Source organism: Desmodus rotundus, chromosome 1, assembly GCF_022682495.2.
Source record: "Desmodus rotundus isolate HL8 chromosome 1, HLdesRot8A.1, whole genome shotgun sequence".
NCBI classification, from domain to species: domain Eukaryota; kingdom Metazoa; phylum Chordata; class Mammalia; order Chiroptera; family Phyllostomidae; genus Desmodus; species Desmodus rotundus.
This window is the reverse complement of record NC_071387.1, coordinates 170,565,801-170,591,840: the sequence shown is the minus strand read 5'-3', so window position 1 is coordinate 170,591,840 and position 26,040 is coordinate 170,565,801. Positions and strand designations below refer to the sequence as shown.

The following is a 26,040-nucleotide window of genomic DNA, read 5'->3' as shown; positions in this document are numbered from 1 at the left end:
TCTGGGAGACGCCCAGCAGCCGACCCAGCTCCACCACTGGCGAGCAGCAGCCTAGTGGCCCAGGTGGACTCAAACCCAGAGGGCTCACAGCGGAGATAACGCGCGTCCCAGAGGCCAGGGCATCCCTGCGGCCTGAGCGGAAGGAGAGTGGGGCCAGGGCATCCCCGCGGCAGGAGCGGAAGGCGAGCGGGGCCACTGGCTAGCTGGGCGACAGGAAGGGTCCGCAGGGGCGGAGCTCCGCCTCCTGGCTGATGGGTTGGGAGACGGGCTCCGAGAGTGGCAGCCCCGGCGAGGGCGCGGCGCCAGCGGAGAGGGGCGGAGACGCGGGCGCTGGTTGGCGTGGGCTCGGGGGCGGGGCGCACGGGGCTGGACTGAAGGCGGGGACAGAGCTGGGCCTCGGAGCTGCGAGCTGGCGGAGAGGAGTCTAGAGCAGCTGGAGCGGAGTTGGAGGAAGCGGTGGCTGCAGCGCGGGCGAGCACGTTAGAGACGGCGGTTCGGATCGGGAACGCCGGTGGGTCGGAGGCCGGTCAGAGGCACGTCGGAGCCGTGTGTGCAGGGGGCCGCCACTGCAGCCCCGGCCAGGGAGAGGAAGGAAGCCGGCCAGCAGGGGAGGTAGGCGGTGGCAGTGGGTCCGGGTGTGTGTGCTCGGAAGGGGGAGGCTGTGCGTGCCTGCGCGGCTGTCGCCTCTCTCTTCCTGTCACCAGCAGCGGCTTCTTCAGCGGAGCTGAGCGGGAGGAAAGCAGTCGGCCGCCTGTCCTCCTCGCAGCCGGCATCTCCAGCCTGCCCCGGCCCGGTTCGTGGCCAACGTTCTGGCTCCTGTTTGCCGGTCCTTTTGAGCTGGCTCTGCACGTTGCCGGGCGCAACCGTCCCTGGAGTTGCAGGAAACCTCCGGCTTTGCCCCACCATACAGTCCCAGCACATTTCTGAGGTTCCTCACTGTCGCCTTTATGCAGTACTCCAGGGCCCTTCACCAGAGGAGAGCTCCTTGACCGCTGCCTTTGCGTTAGCGGGAGGGAGCGTTGCCTTCTTCCGCTCCCTCGAGCTGCAACCTGGGTCACTACTTCGGCCCTTCCCCCGGCAGTCGGGGCGGCGGTGGTCCCCGGAGCTCACAACCAGCCACCCCCACCTCCCCGAAGTTTGCCTCCCTCCTCTTCCGGGGTGGAGGAAGTGCGCCTTGGGGCGGCTGATCGCTGGGGCCCCAACTCGGCGTCTAGTGCCGGCCGGGCCTGGGCAGGTTGTTGGGAGACACGTTTAATGGGGTCTTGGAACAGCCGGAAATCCAGCTTTTTGTGACGCGGGGCGAGACTGGAGGGACTTGCTCAGCAACATGGAGCCGGTTAGGGAGAGCAAGAGAGCGTGCAAGCCCGAGCTAAAATATCGTGGGGAACAGTCTGGAAACCACAGCTCTAACACTCACTTCCTAAGGGCAGAAACTGCCCAGCAGATCACCAGACAAAGAGAACAGAAAAGCTCAGGCCAACCACTCCAGTCCAGAAATGTACTTTGGTAATCAGAATTCGAGCATGAAATGTGAAGATGTGAGTAGAATGGCTGTTACATGTTGAATGCAGAATGTGCGTGAACTGGATCGGGGGACATTCTTATGCTTCTCTGGGCGCTGTTAATATCGAAAAGGTCTCACTTTCACCGTGAATCCTGGTGGAGCTGCAGTGCGCCTGGCACCTGAGTATGAGTTTACTCTTTTGGTTGGGGAGGTTTAGGACTTTAGAAGCCATACGATTTTTTTTTCTTTCCTTTTCCTCTTTGTCAGTACGAAGTACGAATGGATAAAGCAGTTCCGGGTTTTGAATGCAGCATGAGATTGTCATTTCAGTGTGTCATTTCAAGTTTAAGTTGTTAGGCGGGACATTCACAAAGCTTATTGACTCAGGCTTAAGGTGCAATTGTATTTTAATATTTCATTACCTTGTTTTACGTTTTGGCAACTTTTAAGACAGGGAGGTATTAGCTAGGAAAGGTTGGCGTAGGTAAACAGGTTCATTTTTGAGGCAGGCTATCAGAGTAATACATCTTCAAGGTGTAAAATCATTGGGACTTTGGTGATTTTTGCACAGAAGCCTACAAACATCTTTTATCATTGAAAAGAAAAGAAAAAGCACTCCCTACCCCCAGCTATAATTTTTTTTGACAGATTGCAGTGTTCTTGAAATAATCAGTTTAAAAGCAGAAGATGATGGGTGTTTTAGGAACAAAAGTTGCTTAAACTTTGGGAAGCAAATATTTTGATCACTACGAAGAACATACCCTAAGAGTGATTTTGAGGGGAGGTCCTTTTGAAGTTTGGGAAGGTGTGTTTGGTTCAGAATCAAGGTTCAAACTGGGAAGGCCCGCGGAAGATGCGCCTGCCTTGCAGAAGTTGGGTCATGCCAGTGCTGGCTGCCTCTGCCTTTATATGCCAGTTGCTGGTAAGTAGCAAAGAGTCCTACTTTTTCTGTTGAAGTGTATAGGTTTTCATGGTTGGAAGAAAGTTTTATGTATCTGATACTGGTTTTCAACGTGTTATATGCATGTGCTTTTTTAAACTTTCATCTTGATTTGGGGCCTCTTCTTGCCAGTTGCATAACAGAACTCTTCAATATACACACTGTTATCTGCTGTTTTATCTACTTTTGTAAAATGATGATATCACTGTGTCTTTTCACATCTGTGATGATGACAGCCAGTGTGAAAAAAAATTTCACTTCCCATTGATTTATTGTCTACCTTTAGCTACGTCTTGAAATTGAAATTTATTAACATCAGGAAATCCCCACAGCATAAGGTTGGTTTGGGGAAACAGAAGTGATACAGTAAATTATAGGTAATAGATATTTTGGTTATTGACAGTGGTGAAGGGAGTATGCCTTTAACTGCTGGGATCATCTATTGGACAGCTGATTTTAGAAGAGTTTTGTGTCTCAATTGCAAACCTACTGCACTTACCCAAATTTTGTGTTGTTAAAAGTGTTGGCTAAACCTCTAATTAAATTTTTCCATGAATGCCATGTAACTTTTAGGTTAGTATGTTGGTTGACATTTTTTTCCTTAGGCAGTTTATGGGAGTATTCTAAAAAGCCATATTCTGTAAGATTGTTCATTGAAATAGGAACAATTCTAGGTCAGCTTTTATTGTGCTTGCATCTTGTAATTTGCAAAATGTGTTTTATTGAATAAAGAGATGGTGCACGAACAAATTGAAGAAATATTTTATGGCTAGGTAGACTGTAGAAAACTGAGATAATGTTTGCATTTGGGGTTTTTGCTTTTAATTCTCACATCTGAGGCATTGACAATGCAGAGAAAATGGGAAGTGCTTTTTTCAGTATACTGTACATTTCAGAGAGGCTCCTCCTTTCCTGGAGGGCACAGGGATTTGCAGTGAGGGCAAGGGAATGGAGCGTCTCAGTGAAAGCCCTAAGAAGGTGAGAAAGTTACTTATTAATAGAAGGAAGGGATTACCAATTAGTTTTTACCTTAGAAGGTATAATATAAATTATGTAACATTTTTAAGCCAAAAACTTAGCTTGTAATTAGTTTTTAAAATATTTATATTATTTACTGCCTTTTTAACTCCCATCTCCTTCACCTATAACCCCCTAATGTGATTACTTGCCACATTTCTGCCAATGCTCTTATTGGAAAAACTTGCCAAAAAGTGTGGCAATTAAAAGCCATTTCACGTACGTTATGCCAGATGAGCTGAAAAATAGACTGTGTAATCACCCATAAACTTGTCTGTTTGGCTTTTTTTTTTTAATGGTAGAATGAGTGTAGTATAGATTTTGCTTTAAAAAAATCCTACTATAAAAACATCTTTGGAGATTTTCTTTTATTTTCCCAGCTTTGTTTTTCTTAAAGTAAATCAAATACATACCTACAGTCACCTGTAGTCAAAATAGTTTTCAGGTTAACAAACCCCTCCTCCTCCCCCTATTATTTAAGTCACAGGAATCTGGCCAAAATGTAAGGAGACTCCACCAGTGGGTGGAGTACTTTATAAAGCCAGGTGCTTGGGCCATTGTGCCTTGCCCTTTGCCCCCTCACTGGACCCCCAGTGGTCCAGACTCAGGGCTCAGCCCCCAGAGGTGGAGCTGTAACATGAGGACTCTGCTGTCTTCCGTCCCTGGAGGATTGCATTAGTGCCTTCATCTTTTCTCTTCCAGACAGCCAGAGAGCGCCCCCAAACCCTGTTGGAGCCCAGTGTTGTCCACTAACTCCACCCACTACCTGATACACACTCCCACACCCCCTTGCTGCCTCCTGAGTCTTCTCTGCTCTGACCTCTGCAGAAACACCCTCTGCCTCAGGCAGGAGATGACTAGGTGGGCAAAGTCTGCAGGCAGCCTCTATCTATCTGTGTCTATCTGTTTGCTCTGAGGAGTTAAGAGTATACAGCAGAGAGTTTTATTGTGGCTAGCTTCAGGATTCCTGAACAGTTTGCAGCATTTAGAGGCAACCCAAAAGAAAATTCCTGGCAAATGTTCCTGTTTTTAAATAGGAATTGTGTAAATGGCAGTGCCATTCAGTACTACTACTAATAGTAGTAGCAATAGTAATAATACCATAGCTGCAATTTACTAGTTATGTAACTTCAGGCAAATTAACTTCCCTGCTTGTTTTCTCATCTGTGAAATGGGGACAATAATTGTACCTATGGTGTCTGTAAGGATTAAATGAGTTGATAGGCACAAAACTTGTAAGTACTAAGCCTGGCTCATGGTAAGCACTGTGTCAGTTTGAATTAGTAAGCTCTGTCAAGCGTGGAGCTCAGTGCTTTATATATGTGATTTAATTTAATCTTCATAATAACCCTATGAGCTATAGGCTTGCTTTTTTTGTGTCTACCTCACAGATGCTAAAATTGTGCCACACAGAGGTTTAAGTAACTTGCCCAAATTTGAAAATCTAGGCACTCATGGGGACAGCTGCTGAGTCTGAAGCTTAGTGCTTTGTTTTTTAACAAGAGGAGGGACTCAGATTGTGTACTTCAGTCCTCTCGTTCCATGGCGCCTCCTCCGGGCCTCTTTTCAGTGATCATGCAGAGAGCCGGAATGGTCAGCCTGATGGCCATTCCCGGGTGGTATGATGTTTCTCAGGCCCGGGGAGCTGCAGTCTGAGTGCCTGCATCCGCCTTTCTTCTTGCCTCCAGGTGATGACCTCTGAGCCTAAGAGCCGCCTCCAGGGTCTCAGTCTCTGCTCCTCCTGCAGGCCACAGTGCCAGATCATCACTTTGCTTTCTGGACAGTCTTGCCTCCTTATCCTTCCTCGTTGTTTCACCTGGCTTTGTCCTGGGCCCCTCCCCTAACCCCCACCCCCAAAAGGGCTTGCAGGCGGGAGTCCTGACCTGGACACCCTGCCTCCCCACAGTACAAACTCAGCCCTGAGCGTGGCGGCTGGCGGCACATTCTGGTTGGTTTGAAAATCAGTGGAGGTATTTGATGACTGTGACTTAAGGATTAATCTGATCCCATCTTTCAAACTTTGTTTTAGTTAAGATAAAATTCCTATGTCATAAAATTTATCCAGAATGCTTCATTTTAAGTTGAAATTCATTATGTTTACTTGGAAATTTTGACTTTCATTCAGTTCGATTTTTATGATTTTTAGGACATATCTGAAAAGTGAAAAGATTTTTAAATGATGATTTTTGTTTTTTAAAGACTGTGTGAACTTAGGCTCTGGCTGATGTGTCTCAGTGGACTGAGTGCTGGCCTGTGAACCAGAGGGTCGCTGGTTTGATTCCCAGTCAGGGCACATTTCTGGGTGGTGGGCCAGGTCCCCAGTAGGGGGCGCACGAGGCAACCACACATTGATGTTTCCCTTTCCCCGCCTTTCCCCCTCCTCTAAAAATAAATAAATAAAATCTTTAAAAAAAAAAAGAAAAAAGACTGAACTTAGGTAGAGAGCTTGCTCTGGACTCAGAGCTAGCACACTGAGGAGGGAGAGATGGGATGCAGGGAGGTGAGGCTGAGGGCTCAGGAACCCCTCCACAGCCTTTGCATCTGGATTGCAGACCCATTTTGTGCTGAGACCCGGTGCCAAATTGCTAATTTTATCACAGGATAGAATCATATGATCAGGATATAGTCTTGATTTATTTAAAGTGATTTAAAAATATCCTTTATTCCTGCCTCTCACCAAGTTTGCTACATCCTTGTCCTTTGTAAAAGGGTAATAAATAAGTAAACAAAATCAAAGGACTTTTCAATGAATGTTGTTTAGTTCTTTGCCAAAATGCCTGTAGGTTATAGGGTTAAATTGAAATTTTACTTTCAAGCAGTTATACATTAAGAAGTCGTGGTTACTTCTTGCTAGGCATCAGAAACAACACTGATTTTGAGAAACAGAATGAAAATTGCTTAGTATCTTAGCAGAGAGAGGAAATATACTTCCGATTAACAATATTGCGGGTAGTCTTTAAAAGAATTGAAAGACTGGAGCAAAATCATTCCCTTAAAGGAAAGTTTGAACTGTTCATATGATATTATATAAGAGTAAGTTAATTTGTTATTCGTAAGATTATTATATACCTTTTGTTATAGCAACATACATATGCATCAGCTTGGAGACTAGATATCATAACATCACCTTGCTTATTTGAAAACATTAACTTCTGGATGATGGATATTGTCCACATATAAAAAACCTTTATTTTGTGAATAATTATGCTAGTGCTGGGTGGAGACAGTTCATTGGACAGCTGTGTGTAGCCAAGGAGGCTGGAGGTGAAATCTTGTGGATCTGGGCAACACAGACCCTGCTCTTGGGACTGTGGATTGGTACTTCACTTATCCCCCTAAGGAGAGACTGAGTTTTTAGAAATTATGCAGCAAGGAGCCTGGGATCGCCACAGAGGGCACAGATGCCGACAGGGATACAGGTGGCAGAAGCTGAAGCTCACAGAGCAGAGATGGGCAGGATTCCAGAAGTGGGCAGCCTTCCAGAAGTGATGTGCTTGTATTCTTTTATTCACTAGTTTGTGGACTTCTCTGGCAAGGATGCATCTTAATGAAGTCTCTTTGGAAGGAAATTTGCATGGTCCTAGGTGCTGGGTCTTGGACTTGACTGAACTGCTGCTGAGTTATGGCTTCTTTTTATGCAGGTGTGTTTGTGAAAGAGCCACACACAAGCAGTAAGGCTGCTGTCACAGAGAGTAAAAAACAGACGTCAGAGTGTGCGGGCAAGGAACCTGCACTGTTGACCCCATGGATGTGTCTGGACTCTCCTTGGGCATCGAAGCGGTTGAGTTTGGGCAGTAGATTCCAGTGGTGGTAAAAGTGGTGGCTCTGGGGCCACACTTCCTGGATCTGAATCCTGGTTCCATCTGTCAATTGCTCAGTGTTATCATGGCCAAGATACTAAATTCTTTGCACCTCAGTTCCTCCCATGTAAAGTAAAAACTATTGATAGTACCTGCCTCGTGATTATCTTACCTCGTGATTGCTGTTGAATGTGTTAATTGTATTGTGTTGAATGTGTTAATATACATAGGCTCCCAACAAATATTAGATGGTGACTGAAGAGCGCCCCAGTATCAGCTGGTGACCATGACAACAACGACAATCATTCAAATGGGCCTGGAGGTCAGGGGAAAGTGTGCAGTGTGTAGTAGGATAGCAGTGCCTGCCTCTTAGCCAAGAACACGGTGTACCTCGCCCTAGGACACGATCCAGTCGTCGCCCGAGTGACTAGTCAGCTCTCCCTCTTCTCTTACGACATTGCTCTCCAACCACTTAATGGGCACTGAATCCTGGCTGATCTTGAATTGTTTTGATTGGTCTCCCTGGCCTTGATGGTGGCATTCCAGAAGACAGGAATGGTGTGTTCGGCCTTTAGTCCTAGAGTCACAGGAGATCTGAGGTTCTTTTATCAGATGAGGGCCCAGAGTTCCGTACAGGATTTATCTTACACAGCCTGGTAGGCTTCTTTTTGCAAATGGTGAGGGAAGGGGAATTTGTAGAGACATTCGGGAGGGTCTCTGGCACATATGGCAGAGATTGCTACTCTTAGAGTCTGGCCTCATTAAAGCCAGAAAGTTCCTCAGGGTTATTTTTGTTTTCACGCAAATTTAGCCTCAGGCCGACATAAGCACAGTTTTCAGGTTTGTATTATTTTCACCAGACATGGAGCCTTTCTTACTACAGTGTCCCCTGGTGAGGAACATGGGTAGCTACATAAGTATGTGGTGAGTAGGGGCTTGGTGATTGCTGAAATTCTGTTAAGAATCTCACCAAACCGGCCCACTGGGTTGTTGAAATAGAGGAAGTCATAGGCAGCAGTTGGAGGAAAGATCTACCAGCCTCCTGGTTGAGGATTTCTTTTTTCTTCCTCCAAAAAGACATACACTGCCTGGAAAAGCTAACAAAAATTTCAAGGCAGATTTGGAGGAATTGCATTATTCTTAGGCATATTGCCTGGTTTCCAGGCATTTATGGATATGTAAATGTTAATATTCTTTAGAGCTCTGTGTCTCATTTGTACAGAGTACATTTGTACTAAAAATGAGATTTGCTAAGTCTACATTTTTGTGTGAATTTATGCAGTGAATATTTAATTTGATTCTGGTTCTAGCAAAAAGAGAGACTGTCTTCAAACATAATACAGTTTATTTTTTTCATCCAGTCTACTGGTTGCTTTAACTTTTTTTGTCTGACAACTGAAATACAAAGTAGAATACTAACCCAAATGAATATTCTTGCTACACAAAGATTTCCAGTGTTTGTTTTCTTCTTTTAATATGTAACTCTCCTAAGAGTGTTATTATATTACAGCTAAGAGGCTTTAGCCATGTAAAGTTGAATACTCTACACTTCTGAATGCCAACTTAACAATTACTCTGTGATTAGATTTTGCTTCTTCAGATGCCTACACTGAAGAGTGCCTATAATATTAAACTTCTAAAGTGTTCAGGCTGTAAAACTTATACAAGCTCTCTTTGATACAGCACACTGAAATTGTGTGGCTATTGATTTTATTGCTTTATTATTCAGCCAGCTTAACTGAAACCTTTAGGGTGCTTTGACTCTTTATATAAAGATAACAGTGAAAAGTGAATGGAGTGCAAAGTGTGTATGTGTGCACACTTTTGCATTGGCAGCCCAACGTGGACTTACTAACCACTAACTTAGAGAATCTTTGACTGATTCCTCTGTCTCCACTGAGTTAAAAAAAGAGAAAAAAAAAACTTTCATTTCCCATTTCTCCCTCCACTAAGCTATCTTCATAGAGTAATCTGCAGCAACCGTCTCTACTTCCTCTTCAGTTCCTTAACTCCTTAAGTTCTAGTTACTCTCGATACTAATAGACTGAAGCCTGCTTTCTCAAAAGTCAGTGAGGCTCCCTCTTTGCCTCTAGACGGTTTGGGCTCCCTGTTCTCGCTCTTTCCCAGATATGATATTTGCTTAGTCACATCTGTATCTAAGGTCATGCCACACTGTCTCCATTCTGTCTCAGGTTCCTGCTGTTAGATGTCGTCTCTCCCTCCTTTGAACTCCGGGGCATTTAGTCTCTGTTGTTTTCTGGCATTTACCTAATGTTATTGTATACCATTTCCTTGTGTACCAGTCTTATCTCTGAGACACGGTCACACGCCAGCACTATTTCCACCCCTGCCTAGTACTCTTAGAAGGCAGGGACCGTCTCACTAATCTTTGTTGTCGATATCGTGTCAAGCAATAGCACACTGGCCCGTGTACAACTGCCAAACTGATTAAGTCCTTGTTGAATGGAAGTAGAAATTCAAATTCACACAGATGGCAAAGTGTGATATTCATTCATAAGTCTTGTTTTCCCTTTGCTAGGTGAAGCTCGCGTGTCGAGTGCAACAGGAAAATCAGACGACAGATGGACAGTGTGACGAGAGTGTCAGAAAGGATTGGGCCTCGCCGTGGCAGTGAGCCTGCAGTCCAAGTGTTGATGAGTTGCTGAAAAGGAAGCCGGTGGGAGAACTGTGGCCTGCAGAGGAAGCGGAGCCCTGTCTTCAGTCGCACCATTGATGGAGGACAGATGGACAGCCGATGGCCAATCACCTCTCTTAAACCTTTGGAGAGTTGTCCTTTGTCCTCTGCTGGACACATACTAGGAATCTTAGCACACTCTCTGAGTTCGCGTCCCATAGAAACGTAAACTAGCCTGCAGTGTGTAACCGGACTCACTGTCGCATGGTCACAGGTTTGCAAGCATGAGTGCCGAGGCGTATCAGTACAGAGCACTGTACGACTATAAAAAGGAACGAGAAGAAGACATTGACTTACACTTGGGTGATATCTTGACGGTGAATAAGGGGTCTTTAGTAGCTCTCGGATTCAGTGATGGACAGGAAGCCAGGCCAGAAGAAATTGGCTGGTTAAATGGCTACAATGAAACCACAGGGGAGAGAGGAGACTTTCCAGGAACTTACGTCGAATACATTGGAAGGAAAAAAATCTCACCGCCCACCCCAAAGCCCCGGCCACCTCGACCCCTTCCTGTTGCACCAGGTTCTTCAAAAACTGAAGCAGAAAGTGAGCAGCAAGGTCAGTATTGATGAGTGATTGCTTAATGGGTCGCACTGAAACGCTCTGGGCAGAAGTCATTTTGACAACTTTACCTGAACTTCTACATGGTGCCTAAAAGCTTGACCAGTCATGACGCAACTAGAAATTGTATTCGTGGGGTGAGGGTTTAGTTGTAGGGAGATGGTATCTGAGAACCTGTTTAGTGGGTGTCTTTACACACTGCTTTCTGTAGTTGTCATTGAATTAAGTACTTACTGCTTTCTTATTCTTGTAAATAGTATTATATGTTTAAATAATCATTTTTAGGAAAATAGAGGGTAAGTCTAATATAAGTATATTTAACATTAATGTGATTGGTATGGAAAAATGTAGAGAGTAATAAAATGACCACAGAACTCAGGGGAGGAGAAACCATTGTTTTTATAACCTGGTGTCCGCCCCTTGGTTACCTCTCCAGGAACACAGTGCCTGCAGCTGAAACCCAATCCCGCCGTTAGTGTAGACGTAGAGGGAGTTCTCTTGCTTCGTGGGCAGTGTCATATGCAGCATCAGTGCCTATAGTGTGCCTGGCCTTCGTGAGAAAAAAGATAACTGCATACTTTTCTCAAATGGAAACCACCTTGATTCGAAAACTACTCCTTGTTGTTGGAGATGGTCCATATTTGAGATTTGTGCACAGCTGTTCATTGAAGGGTTTCTTTTTCTGTCCGATTTCACACAGAGACAAGCCTTTTACTCAGTTTTGCTGTTGTCAGCTTTGTCAATTCATTTCCCCAAGGGTAAATTTCAAGCATTTTTTGTCCTCGTGTGATTGTTTTGCCCTCAGAGACTGAGATAGGTATGGAAAGGTATGTTTAAAACAGGTGGACTCCGTGGCAGTGGTTACATGTTGACTAGAACTGACTGGGGCATCGCAGTATATTTCTGGAAGAGATTCTGATACTATTATGCTTTCTTTAATGTTGGCTTATTCTAGCAAAAATGAATGTGGTAGTGAGAATAAGAAGCAGAAAATAAGGGTAAATAGTTGCCTTTCAGTATAGAGTAATACTAGGATTGGGAATATTTTGTAAAAGTCAAAGAATTTCCTAAGGATGCCTGAAGGGAAGTACATTTCCCTCTGCCACCCGACTCAAAAGAGACAGCGGTTTCATGAACGTCCCTGGCAACAATGTCCACGTATGTTTCACTGTACAGTTCAAAAGCAAAATTTAATTTTTTTCAGGTGAGTTAAAATCTTGGTGCATACACACATTTTGTCAACCGTCGTGTTTTACATAATTTCACTTAACAAATCAAAGGTATATACATAGTTTTTTTCCCGCCAAAATACATATTTTTAATTTGACCTTTTGTTTTGTAAGTTAGAAACACGTCTTTATAAATAAGTAGGTTATTCAAAAGGAAAAATGATTTAATTTATCCCAAAATACAAAAGATTATAAAATATAAATATATCTGAATTGGATTAGAGAAGATTATTTAAAAGGTGGAAAGAGATATCGTCAATATTAGTGACAAAAAGATTTTGTAAAAATAATTTTTAAGCAAAATTGCATTTGATAACTGCTTTTGGATATATTATACAGGAATGCAAATTTTTTTAAGAAAAATGATCTTATTAGGTCTTAAACTCTTTTACAATGCTTTATTTCTCATGTAATGTGACAATTGATATTTTTAACAGCTTTTAAAATTTTTTTTAAATCACAGAAATGTAGAGTAACATGAAAATTTTTAGCAAAATTTAAGGAAGAGACCCATGATAATGTGCATTAAAGGATTAGAAGGGACATACCTGAATACAAATGAGAAATTAAGAATAATTGGGAGGTTAAAAAGACAGTGTTGGAGGTGTTGGGGGAATGTACTAAACATTAGATTTTCTAGAAATGTTAACCTTGTATTCTCATTTATGTTTTTTAAAGCAGCGTTTATTTATTTATGTTTTTAAAAATATTTTCTTTATTTTTAAAAGAGAAGGGGAAGAGAGAAAGAGGGAAATATCAATGTGTGGTTGCCTCTTGCACGCCCCCTACTGGGGACCTGACCTGCAACCCAGGCATGTGCACTGCCTCAGAATCAAACCCGTGTCCCTTTGGTTCACACGCTGGCACTCAATCCACTGAGCTACATCAGCCAGGGCGTGATCTTGTATTCTCATTTAAATATGATTCCTAGGAAATGAGAATTTGGTAGCTCCTACTAGTTACATGTCAAATTGATATGGAAAGTAGTTATAAGGAGAAATTGAGATGTTAAAACCATTGGAACTCTGATTTCTTTTGCCTAAGTGTGTATTTATTTGAAAAGCTTTTGTAGTGACAACATGTGTGAGAGCAAGAAGGGGTAGTTCTTTTCTCTTATTCTAATTGAATTCTTTAGCCCTTTTTCTCCTTTTACTCCCCCCATGTGACTTAGCCTGTTTTTCATGTTTGCCTGCCTTTATCTTATGAGGAGGTGGCCCCAGAGGTCTACCTGCAGGCCTCTCTGGTTGAGATAGTGTACCTGGACTGTTGGCACACCCCCAGAATGCGCATGGGGGAAGCAGTGCTGGGACCTGCCTGTCTGCTAATCATGTGCACCTTCTTCCCTCTGCCTGCTGCCTTCTCTGTTTTCAAAAGAAAGTCGTCATTAAACTCTGGCCAAAAGTAAATTCTGTGTGAAGGATTCCTCCTTACATAACAGAACCCACTTTTCCACTTTCCTTGTACGTTCCTGGAAATAACGCTGAGACGCGTAACTTTGGGGGAGCGGGGAGAAGGTCAGAAAAGCCCATTTCAGAATCTGATACACAACTCCTCTCAGGAAAATAGACTCATATGTTCCACCAATACATTCTGTGTTCATTTTTCTTACAAAGCCCTAGCCTATAGTTTGTATTCAATTTGTTTATTGGGTAATCTGGTATTTATTAGAATTTAAGTAATTCAGTAAACATGAGCTGCACCCCTGTTTTGTGCTATGAAGCAGGGATGCACGATGACATTAAGACTTGAGAGAGGCAGCTTGCCCTCTGCGGCCCTCGCCTCGCCACCTCTCCCACCTCAGGGCTGTGCTTTGTCCCCTCTCCTTGGACACTTCCTCCGACATCCCCTTGCCCATCCCACTCTTCCACCTTGCCCAGATTTTTCTCGTGGAGGCTGGCTCTGCTCTCCTTACTTCATGTGGCAACCTGCCCTGCTTTTGCAAAGCATTTATTATCTAAACGTTCCTTTACTTACTGTGTTGATTATGTGCTGCCTGTTCCTGTGGTAAATTGTAAGCTCCATGAGGGCAGGGGCCTCAGTGGTCATTCTACTATCCCGAGTTTCTAGAACAGTACAGTAGGTTCTCTGCAAGTGGATTAATGCTTGTTATTGAAGCTCAGCATTCAGCTATTTCAGGTCCAGGTTACTTGAAATTAGCCACATTGGCTGTCTGTCACATGCAGGCATACATACACACAAGCCTATGATAGCCCGTTCCTGCTTTTGAAACATGGTATATTTGTTATTTGCATCATTCACATCTGAGGTATCTCTGCAGTCTTAACCTTGACCATTGCCTGCTACGTATGTCTCCAAAACTGTGTTTCTACCCCATGATTAGAAGAGGTAGTTCTGTTGGTGGGAAGGTGTGTTAAGACGATGGTGCATTCTGTCCACTACTTAAGCAAAGTGAGTAAAGCATGTGTTAAGGAAGGTCAGAGTTTCCTCTGGCGCAGGTTTTTTTGCCCTCTCTCCTCTCCTTTTAACTCCTTCCCTTTGCATAGAGCTAAAATTTTGATATGAGGGCCATGTTTCATTTTTCTACAACCCAGTAAAGCTCCATTTTACCTTCTTTGGAGAGAACCTCTTGTGTGTTTTGTACAGATGAAGGGTGTTGATGGGTGTGTTTCCTTCCCCTTATGAGAAACATCCTATTGAAGACAGCACCCTGGCTCCTGCATTAGGCGGCTTAGACGCTGGCATTTATTCACATACACATAACCCCATTCAACCCTGCTTCTGTATTTCCTCTTGCACACAAAGAAGTAAGTTAAATAAAGGAGGTGGGGATGTAGGCATAGGGGAATGAAAATGTGTTTCTTCCTTTCATAAGTAAGCTGTCCTGTGGGGCTGTTTCTCAAGACAGCATTTTGAGGTCCTTTCACTAAAGTGATGCTAATGCAGAGTATTTAGACCAGTGAGATTCTGTGACCATGATAGTTTGTATAGAATATTGAAAGCTGCTAACCTCAGAGATCACTTAAGAATCTGAGTTCATTACCCTTTCCAGCCCCCACCCACACACACTCCCAGTGTACACTTCTGACTCTGACAAGAGGGTCCCAGGTCCCAGCTGGTTCCACACATAAAACATAAAGTATGCATTTGGTGTGGCTAGTTTACATTTGGATCAAAATTCTTTCTAAACAGAAAAAGAAAAAAGCATGCAATTTGCATTTGCTTTTCATGGTTTCCCCAGCCATTTTAATTTTCCATCTTTCACACCCAGCATTTGAGTGTCCCTCCATGGTGGTCGCTGCCCATCTAGAAAGCGAAACTGTCATAAGTCACATAACTTGGCAACACTAGACAGAGGTCACAGAAGATAGTGACCTGGTCCCAAATCACACATCTTTGCTGGGCCCTGTGATCAGTCATACTGTGGTCACTGTTCTTCACAGAAACAGCATCTGTGAAAGTAATTTGCTTTGCTTCACAAACCCCTGCCTTTATGAATTCTGTTTCGTTCAGAATGTGCCTTGTCATAACTTCTCTCACCTTTTCCCCTCCTTCAGTGAGGCTGTGCTCCGAAATGGAGGATTGTGTTGTTACAGCCCCGGGAATGATGGGGTAAAGCAGCCGACTGGTGCTGCTGCCTGCCCCCTGTGCACTGACCAGTCTGCCTGGTGAGAAAGCAGAGATGTTTGCAGGGTGTTTGAAAATAGGGGCCTGCAACCCCTGTCTCTAACTTATGACCAACCAGAAAAATCAATCAAAACACAATATTTTTTACCCAGGTATAAAAATTTAAGTGTTTGCCCTCTGTATTTTAGCACAAAATGAAGTGTATTTCTAGAAGATGTAACAATGTGATTGATTAAAGAGTAAGTACAATGACAGCAAACTCACAGTTATTAACAACCACACCTAAAACAAAAACAAAAGCAAACTAAGCAAACAACTAGAACAGGAACAGAACCACAGAAATGGAGATCACATGGAGGGTTATCAACAGGGGATGGGGAGGGGGAGAGAGGGGGAAGGTACAGAGAATAAGTAGCATAAATGGTAGGAAGAAAATAGACAGGGGGAGGGTAAGAATAGTATAGGAAATGTAGAAGCCAAAGAACTTATATGTATGACCCACGGACATGAACTAAAGGGGGGGAATGCGGGTGGGAGGGGGTATGCAGGGTGGAGGGGAGCGAAGGGGGGAAAATGGGACAACTGTAATAGCATAACCAATAAAATATATTAAAAAAAGAAAAAAAGTAAGTACATCTGGAGAAAACAAATGTGATCATTAGTTTTGATAAAATCAGGTGAGCCTAACCTCTTCATATGACCACAGAATATAGTCCTCATGTATTAAGTTCCATGTGATGACAGTTCTCATGAGAACCAGCTTTTCTTTTTTTTTTTACTAAATTCTTGATTTTTAAGACATTTTCCTGTTAATTTTAAATTTAGTTATTTTGTTTTCCCAGAAATGTGACAGAGACAGGAAAGTAACCCTAATGAACAATTTACACATCCAGGGTTATTCGAAAAAGAAATTAATAAGAAGAAAGGACCCTCACTTTTGCTGCTTTTCAGCAGGAAGTTTCTGCTCTGAGCTGGCTGGGCCCTTAGGAATTTGCAGGCAGACCCTAAGTAGGTAGGGAGCTCCCCTGGTATTCCCACAGGGGAGAGGAAGGCATCCCTCCCTCCTTCCTCCAGGGAGGGACTTGATTTTCTCTTCCCTGGACTTGTGGTGACAGTTAAGTTCAGGGTCACAGATAAGACACCGGTTGATGAAAACCTTTCTGCCAGGCCACCATGACCCGTATCGTTTAGAATCACAGAGCTTGTGGTACGAAAATTATATTTTCTTCCTTAAGAGAGACATATCTTTGGATGCTTTTGTTAAGGCCTCTATGTACTCTTTCCAGAATGGGTCCAGAATCCCTATCCGTACAGCCTAAACAAAGCCCTCGCCCCTCTGGTTCGAGCAGGGGCTGTGTCAGTGGAGTGAGCCTAGTTTGTTACCTGCCACCAATCTAATGTTGATCCTCGAATAAAATTGTCATAAAAGGAGAACTCTGTATGCCAGAAGTGTTTCCTTTTTAGCTTAGTTTCAATGGAGCCTTTGATAACTTTGATGTCAGTCTTTTCTGGTTTCTAGGTGAATGCATCTTTGTCTAAAGCAGGAGAAAATCTGATTAATAAGCACTTTTCCAGTAAGTCTGAGTTCAAGAAAATAAACATTCGAAATTCTGAAATTCAACAACAAATGGTGCCTTACATCTGCTAAGTAGCATCCAAAAGGGGGAGAATTTTGTACCTCTGGCAAGTAAGAATACCAAGTATATGCTGCCATTTACACATCCATGTTTTCCTTAGTGAAAGAAAACAGATGTCAGCAGTACAGCTGCCCATCCCGCACACGTGTCTTTGTTGCTAACAAATTTCCATGAGGACGAACAAAATTGGTTTGAAGACTGAAATAGGAGAAAATGACTTGGTGTGATAACTAGAAAGGAGAAGCATAATTGCATGATGGATTATATCTTAATGTTTTGAGGTCTTGATTGGGTTTATAGCATTCCATATCAAAACAGTTCTTAGGCTTTCAATGAAATTAATTTAAATAAATGAGGTCGAGGGGAACTAGGCATTGGCTTTATTTGAATTACTTGGGTACGATTTCCCTAAAATGTCAAGTTTAACAAAATATTGTTAGAATACTTTACAAATGTGTTATTCCTACTTACTGATTTATGTGAAAGACCAGGGTATTTTGTTTATACTACGATAATTTCATGCAGTGTGCCTTGTTAGAATGTTCTGATAGAATATAACTTTGCAGTTAAAACAAGCAAACAGCAGCTCTGTCTGTTTAATTATGCATGCAGCACTTTCTCCCCGGTGTTTTCACGCCACCTACAGCACGGCTGTCGTTTTCAGGAACACCTTCTCTGGGCTGTTTCTCGCTTGGAGGGGGTGTATTCATCTCCTTGCCAGTCCTCAGTTGGTAGCACATACCATGCGATGGCTCTAGATTCTTCCGTCCTGTCACAGTCTGACACAAATGGAAGTTACCGCTGTGAATTTATTATACTGATGGTAGGAGACTCTGTGTACTTTGGTGATCAAATCTGGATTCCAAGAGTGTAAAGATGAAATATAGAATGAAATATAAACCTCTATGATATATTATATAAACCTCTAATTAGTGAAATACCAACTTCTGTGATATATTATTTGAGTCAGAAATTTCACTCTGCTTTGCTTCCTGTAAATTCCTCTACCATTCTAATCCCAGTGTCCTCTAATTGTAAAATAAGTAGACACCACCTCTTCTGAGTTGTGGCTCTATTATTCTTTTACCCTATTATACCTGATCAGTAAATGTTTCTCCGTCCCTAGTCATAAGGATTGTTGGAGAAACAAAACCCAGATAATTTCAGTTCTCACCAGTAGTGTTTCCCCAGGGATGCAACCCTGAAGCCAGAAGAAGGGTCTTTCTTATCTAGAGAAACAAGCTGTGGTGATTGGGCAGACGCAGTCAGTGACCTCACTGCAAGATCCGATTGGAGATTGGTCCATGGAATTATTGCTAATAGAAGTGCCAAATTGGTACCAAGATTTTGCAAATTTACATACTGCATGATTTTAAGGTATATTTCACCAGTGTGAGAATTTATGCTCTACCTTTATTGGTGGGCCCTCAGCAGTTTCTGACATCTACATTGGTTTGAGACTCTTCGTGTCACATGTTGCAGTCCATGAGTGAATTAAAGGATATTCATGCAATGTCTTCTTTGTACTGTGCCAGTGTGGTATAACTACATTTGTTGGTATGATGTGTTCTCAGAGTTCCTAAAGATTTGTCTAGTGGGGTTTTTTTATCTGTTTGTTTTGGTTAAGTTTCCCAAGGCAGGTAGAAGGTGGTGGTTATAACATTTGTCTACTCAGGTTATAAAGTTTTGTTTACTTACACCTCTCCAAGTTTATGTGGCAGAAGAATTAAAAGTACGTAAGTATTAACTTGGGAGCGTAGGCACTAGGCAAGGCTGCATTGTGAAGCCAGTAGGGCTGTGGAATGGTCTTCGGCATCTTCCAGGCTTTACCCTGAGGGGGCAAACGGCCCTAGGCCTTCAGACCCTGCACGTGTCGCCACCGTGACAGCCAGAAAAGCCAGTTCCAACTTGTGACCGGGTTTGAAAAATGCCAATTTCAGGATTACTTAAGGTTGTTAGTAAGATAATCTATTGTGGATCGGCATTAAACACTTTATCCTATTTCTTAAAATTATTTTTAATGTTTAAGAATGTTGCTTCTTTAATGAATAAACCGTTTACTTGAAATAAACTGTGTGTCCTAACTATATAAACATAGTTGAATATTTATGTCATTATTTACAATTGCAGAGTATTTCAGATTACTGCATTAAGTCTTCCCAAGCTTTTTCCAGGTAGCAAAAAGGGAATTATTCATTTTGAAGGATATTCAAAGAGGGTAGAGTAAAATGACTTTATTGCTAGATAATACTGAATAGCTACTGAGGACCAAAGAATGAGATTTAATGAATTTGGTTAGAACATAGCAAAGTATATATTATAGTCATTGCCTCACACTTCCCCACGCACCTATTTAAATGTTGAAAATGTCTTTACCAAAATGTCCCTGAACAATTTGCAGACTTGATGTTTGCCAAGCATTCTGTTAGGGCTTTTAGATATTTTTCGTTTGCTCCTCAACCACTCTGCAAAGATGGACAAAACCAAGGGGGAGGGTGGAGAGGGGGGAGGGAGGTGGGTTCACCTGGAGTGGGGTAGAGGGATGGGGAGAAAAGGCATACAACTGTAATTGCATAACAATAAAAAAAAAAAAAAAGAAGATGTCATTATTCATAACAGTTGTCCAGGTTAAGAAAGGAGCACTCAAATGATTATGCAAATGTTTTTTAAAAAGGAGGGATTCATTCACAGGGTTCAAGAACCCTGCCACAGGCAGCAGTGTGGGTCTCGTTAAGCAGTCCTTTGTGAAGTTATCTTCACTGAGGAAACCAGATATTTTCTGCTTTGGGGGTGGTCTTTAATTATGTCTGTTTCTGGGCTTCATTGGCTGTTACATTCCCGCAACCACATAACGTATTACCTTTGCTTAACATATGACTCACAACATTATCCTATGTTTGCTAAATATATTAAAGGGTTGAGTGATATTGGCCGTGAAACTAAGAGTTTGGGTGTACGTCCGCGCTCAGCTTTTCTTGGGAAGAACTGTGCTGTGATAGATATTCCAAAGTTATGTACCACTGATAAATGATTTTCCTTCCTTTTTTTTTAAGAATTTTGATATCTGCTTCAGATGCTTCCCTGAGTTTCAAATTTTCTTATTTCTGACTCATAATTATATCATTTTGATTAAAATGGAACACAGGATAGTTATTACCTGTTTAAAAGCCAAGAAGCTGAAGGTTTCCAGCATAAAAGGTATGTGTTTTGGCCTGTGGATAGCGGCTGCTTAAAGTCCGTAAGCACAGGAAATCTCAAGTTGTGTCAGATGAATGTGAAGTCTTATACCTGAGTTCTGTCAAAGTTAGCAGTAAATGCCATTTTAAAAGACCAGCTAAATTCCTTTGAATGTCAAACTTTATTTCTCAGAAAAGTCAATCACTGCCAAGTTTATAACGTAAACATTGTATTTCTGTTACCTGAATTTCAAGGACAGGGTGGATGAGGGCAGGTACAAGGCACAGGTGAATTTTATTTCTAGATGTTTAAAGGCACAGCGTGACATTGCACAGATAGAGTCTTTCAAAGGCAAAATTTCTTGGCTGCTTTTATTTTTGCTGATGTTTTGTTTTTGTTTTGTTGTTTTCCAGCTGAAAAAGAAACTTATGTAAACATGTTCCGATTTTAAAAGGTCCCTGCCTGGTAGTCCTGACACAGCCTCTTGACACTTCTCACTAGAGTCCCTAAGAAGATAGAGAAAAGCACAGAGAGCCTAACCAGTTATAAAAACTAGAACTAGTGAGAGAAATGTCTACCGTGACCTCAACAGAGCCGGGTTCAAACAACATAGGGAGAATAAGTGTTGACCACCTAAAAACAGGTAGGCAGAGCCATCTGTCCCTCAACTCTCTTGCCCACAATTCAGCAAACCCAAGCAGCTGTCCCAGAAAGCTCTCCCCACCCTCTTTGTCTTCTCCCCCAACGGTGCCTTTTTATAAGTAAAAGTTTGTAACTCAGAAAGCCAGGCACAGCTGGGAGGGTGGGACAGGGTCTGTTACTCTTGCATCCTGAGAATTTTACTCCGAACAAGTAAATTGCTATAAGTGGACGAGAGTTGGAAAGACCTGTGTTTACTGAAGGTTTGGGTATTGTTTGCTTGAGTTCTTCATCACTCACAGCCTCAGAAAGCCAGGCGGGGGAGGCAGAAGGTTTTCTTTCAGGCTAGCAGAACCACATTGAGATGAAAACCATGCTGGGAATTGGCTGGGAACTATTCATCTCCACCTGCTGACCAACTTGAGGTCTAAAGCAAGCACCCATGTGGATCAAGAGTCCTTCAGAGATGGGGGATAAATGGTAAAGGGAAAATATTTTTTAAAAAATCCAAAACAGAGAGTAGTTCAGAGCAAACACCAGGTCTCTCACTCCGGTGATCAATAAACAGGAAAAGTAAATCCAAGCACACTGTAAATTGTTGTCTAGAAAGGAAATGGGAGAGCATATTGAAGATTTACAGGAACAGCAGATCTCCAAAAATGATCCATTACTAAAAGAGATGTGGCCCTAATAAAAAAAGGGGCAGAAAGCGGATGGATGGTTATGAGCTGCAGTGACAGCAATAGTGTGGGATTGAATAGAAATGAACCCTTAACAAGAATGCTTGTAAAGAAATTGAAAATGGCCAACTATTGCCCAATTGGGCAATAGAATAAAGAAGAACAAAAAATAAGTAAAAAAATAAATAAAATTGTCCAGTTTGAACTTGTCCAAAAAAAAAAAAAAAAAAGAAATTGAAAATGCACCAGCACATTAAAATCCATATGAGAGGCAGTCAAGTGTAGAATTAACACAGCGAAAAATAAAATTAGTGTTGTAAAGGAGAAATGCAGGTAAAAATAAGGGAGAAAATGGTAGATATATAGAAAGTTGCAACATGGGACTTAAAAGTGTTGATAAACAGGAAATCATATCAAGTGAAAAAGAACAGCATAAAAATAGGCTTGTGTGCATGTGTACAGATTTGAAAGTGTTCTCCACATTGCACAAAGTCAATGAAAGGCCACCTCTAGATGTGTTCTGGCAATTTATTTTGTAAGAATACCGTTAAAGCATCCAGTCAGAATATCTGATTAACTACCAAGGAACAAAATTCAGGCTCTCTTCTCCTTGGTAGTAGTAACTGCAAGATAGTAGATTGCTTTCAGTAGAGTTTTGAGGAGAAAAGGTGGTGACTCGAGAACTTAATGTGCAGTCACTTCCTTATATTTCACGTGGAAAGTCCATTGAGAGACATTCCCTAATGAGCAAGATCCCAGAAAGGTGTACTAAACTTCTTGTGCCATAAGGGAAGGTTTAAAAGTTGCCTTTTCATTCTTAAACTTTCTAATTAGAAAAGCATAGGTTAAAAAATAATTTATTTTGAATAACTTCCAGTAATTATCAAAAGAATAAGCTATAAGGTATGTATTTTTTCAAATACTTAGAAATACAATGTATATTGCAAAAAAGAGGCACCAGAGGAAGTGTAAAAATATTAGCAATATGGGGAGAATGCCTACTATGTGTGAACACTTAAAAATACATATATGAACATATATGTGTACATATGTATACATCCATAAATATAGAACTGGATTTTTATCTACCTGTAGTTGTATGTTCGACACATGTTAGTTCTGTGTCAGATACTGTGGTAACATTTTACTACATTAACTTGTTACTTTTCAGAAGAATTCTGTAACATTGGCCTCATTATTATACCTGTTATAAAGCTAAAGAAATTCCAGCTTAATCGAACGATGGCCCAGGCTCACTCAGCTGGTGAGGGCATCAGACTTTGTCTCCACCATCTGACTGTGGGCTCATGTCCTTCAGCAACAGTGCCGTCCTGTGAAGGGGCCCTCGGTGGTCGCATTCGTGCTGTGTGACATGGCTTTGTTCCTGGGGAACCGGTTGACCAGGAGGGCACCCCTGAGCAGGTGATCGATCCCCTGGCTTGCCGGTGACCTGTAATATAGCCTGATATTTGAAAATGAGTTAAACAACATGATTTTTCCACTCTCAGGCAATGGACCCAAGAAAAACTAAAGAGAATAAAGCAGATGTACAAATTACTCTCCCTTCTATCAAAAGAGCCTTATCAGAAGAACAACATGCTTGGAAGAAAGTAGTTTGAAGACATGTTGGGACCTACAGGGCTTAAAGAGTTCAAATATTAACCTCAAGTTGGTTCTCATTTGTCTAGTGTGTGTCTTCTCTCTCTTTCTCTCTCTCTCTCTATGTATATGCATGTTTGTATGTTTTTATGTATGTATGCATATACACACACCCAACATATGTAGAGAGAAACATTTATATAAAGCATATATAAGTATATAATAGTATTTATGTATGTTATATATTAATATATATCTTTCCATCCAGTATGTAAGGCAATGTAGGAAAGTCATTGTTGAGTTACTTACCCAACTGAACCTTTATAATTGATTTTGCTATTTCACTAAAATCAGCTTTAAAGAATGGAAAGCTAGTTCTAACTTGCTACTTTACTAGCCATCATTGTTTGTAGTTACATGTACAGTTATATTGTAACTGTCATTTGTGGTCTGATCTTTAAGGGCGACTTGAGAAACCTGGTCTGCTTTAACATTTAGAGGAAGTTTAAACATACTGGAGCATAATACTCGCAGTTGTTTAGCTTGAACCTCTGGGTCCTTGTCAGACACATCTACCCAGCTCTTCTGTGACTGGAACCATCTAACTTTGGCCCACATGAAGGAAAGGGTTCGCAAGATGCGCAAAACACTGACTTTTGTTTTCTTTGCCGGGTTCTGGAGTCCGTGCAGCAGACTCTGAGACCTCTGCCTGTCATCACTTCACCGTTTTCATTTCCATAATTGCTTTTGGTGAATTCCAACCCAGTTGTTACATCCCCTTAGTATACTGAGTAATTTATATTCTTTAACTCTAAGAGTGAAAATAGTTTGATCTTGTTTTGTTGGTGCGGAGAGGGTTAGTTTTAGTCCAGCTGTGCAACTAGTTGCCTTTCATATATTCCTCTAGGATGGAAGCATAGGGTCAGTTTCACAATGATATTTTTCTAAAATATAAAACCACTGTCCTCCCACCTCTCGGGCAACTCCCACTCAGTCCACTTGCTAGAACACATTTAAAATACAGCTGAGGCTTTTGCTTAAGAGTCTCTCGATTAACTGGCTTCCTAAGGGACCATCTTTTGCCAGTGTCAAATGCTCTGTTTAGTTCACATTTTAAAATGTTTTAAATTTTATATCCTAGCAAATGTAGTTAGTACTCTTCAGATTAAGTTGTCTCACATTAATGGAAACTTTCCAAAAGAAGGAAATCGAGAGGGTGGGGTTAGTAGTTAGAGTCATTACAGCTTCTTAAAATGAAGGGAAAAAGTCTTTTGTGTGTAGGACTTGAAAAGAAGAAACCATTACTGATTGGCTTTAGCCATTTCCCAGAAGTCCCTCTGATGGAGTTGATAGTTAATGTGTTGGGCAAAGGAGTGTAGGTTTTGATTAATTTTGTGACCGTACTCTGGACTTCTCAGTTATGGACATGTAGCTGAGTGATTACATGCATTTTTGATTTGCTAAAAGGGTTGCATTTGTAATTCCTTTATATTACAGGTTTTAGTTCATTGCCTCTGGATGCTACCTTTCTCTTTTCTTAAATATGTGTAAGGTGAAGCGATTTACCTGTGAGATGAAAATTCTGAAGTTTCTTCGGCACCCTTCATTAATATGTTGGCTGGCATGCATGGAGCCTTTGCTTTGTGCCAGGCGCCACGCTGCGGGCTCTGCCTGCATTATCTCACTTGTCCTAATTACAGGTAGAGGATTGGAGAGAAAAAGAAAACTGCCCAGAGGCGAACAGTGGTAGATGGCGTACAGCTGGGACTTGCATTCAGACAGCACCCTGTACCACTCTCAAAGTGAACGGAGCTAGGTAGATAGGAACCTAGTAGGATTAACTTTTCCAGAGGCCATGTCATGTTACAGCAATCACAGATTCAGAAAGCAAATGTTAAATAAATATTAGGAAGTAGCGGCCTATAAGTTGTAGACGTTTAAATATAGTCTCACATATCTGTCATCTTTGCCAAAACTGCAGTTCCGTTCAAACTAATCTAAAACTTAAAAGATACAGATGTTAAAAATGCTTGGCCAATATTTTATTTCTGTCAGAGATTATGAACTTGAACCATACATCAAACCAAAGACTTATCTGAGACAATTTGTGTAGACATTTGTATGAAATCATCAACTTCTTTAAACCTTTTATTGCAATACAGAGGGAAGAATATCAAAATCTGAAGTTAGAGCAAGAGCTCATTCCACTCAGGCAAAAGTATTGTGCTTTTAGAACGTTATCAGTGTTTGAACCCAGACTGGACTCCTTTATAGTAGTTGGGAAGAATGTTTTCATTGATTCAGTAAAAGTTTGATCTTCGCTGAGAGCAGCTGAGATTAGAACATGGATCAGAATCTGAACTTCCCACGTGGCCTCAGGTTGAGACTTGCTTGGGGAACATAGCAATCAAACTTTGTTTCATGTTACAGTCGTGATGTACAAAGTCAGAAGGAAAGTCCTAGGTGCTAGATGGTTGTCTTACATCATCAAGATAGATTTAATGATTTTAGTGAGCCAAGGCTCTTTTGGGGGAGCGCAGAAAGAGAGGTCTTGCCATGAATAGATTGGCCCTCATATGCTTCTCTAGTATCAAGTACTGTTTGGTCTGGCTTAACCGTAAGACAGATAATTTTTCCCTTCTTAGGAGTTAGGGTCTCCTCTGCAGCTGGGATTGGGGAAGATTATTCCTGTGAAATATTAGTTATGCTGGGTTGACCAGATGACCCAAGGATAGCCCAGAGCTGAGCTGTAGCCAGTGATTTCTCAATTTGGGAAGCCTCCTTCTTGAACTTCCTTTTGAACTTGAACCTCAGTTTCTGGGTAAGTTGGAGTGTATCTATAGGGAAAGTCCCTGGTTTGGGTTTAGTCAAGTTTGCCAGAGAAGACGGGATCTAAGTGGGAATAAAATTTGCTGACCCTGTCTCAGAGGTTACATTTTCATTTATGTTTTACATGACTCATTTTAAATTACAGTGC

At 41.9% G+C, this 26,040-nt stretch overlaps 1 protein-coding gene across 2 annotated transcripts in view; it reads left to right on the top strand.

Moving 5' to 3' along the window:
* Window positions 1-388: 388 nt before the first annotated feature.
* The window catches only part of PIK3R1 (phosphoinositide-3-kinase regulatory subunit 1), an 83,111-nt gene continuing 57,459 nt past the window's right edge, over window positions 389-26,040 (top strand). Inside the window, exons 1-2 of one of the 2 annotated variants that reach the window (XM_024578447.4) lie at window positions 389-612; window positions 9,801-10,514. In XM_024578447.4, the coding sequence (XP_024434215.1) occupies window positions 10,181-10,514 (334 nt within the window). In that variant the 5' untranslated portion in view covers window positions 389-612; window positions 9,801-10,180. Of the gene's footprint in view, window positions 613-1,177; window positions 1,539-9,800; window positions 10,515-26,040 lie in introns of those variants that run through there. The other variant, XM_024578448.4, reaches the window with a different exon arrangement.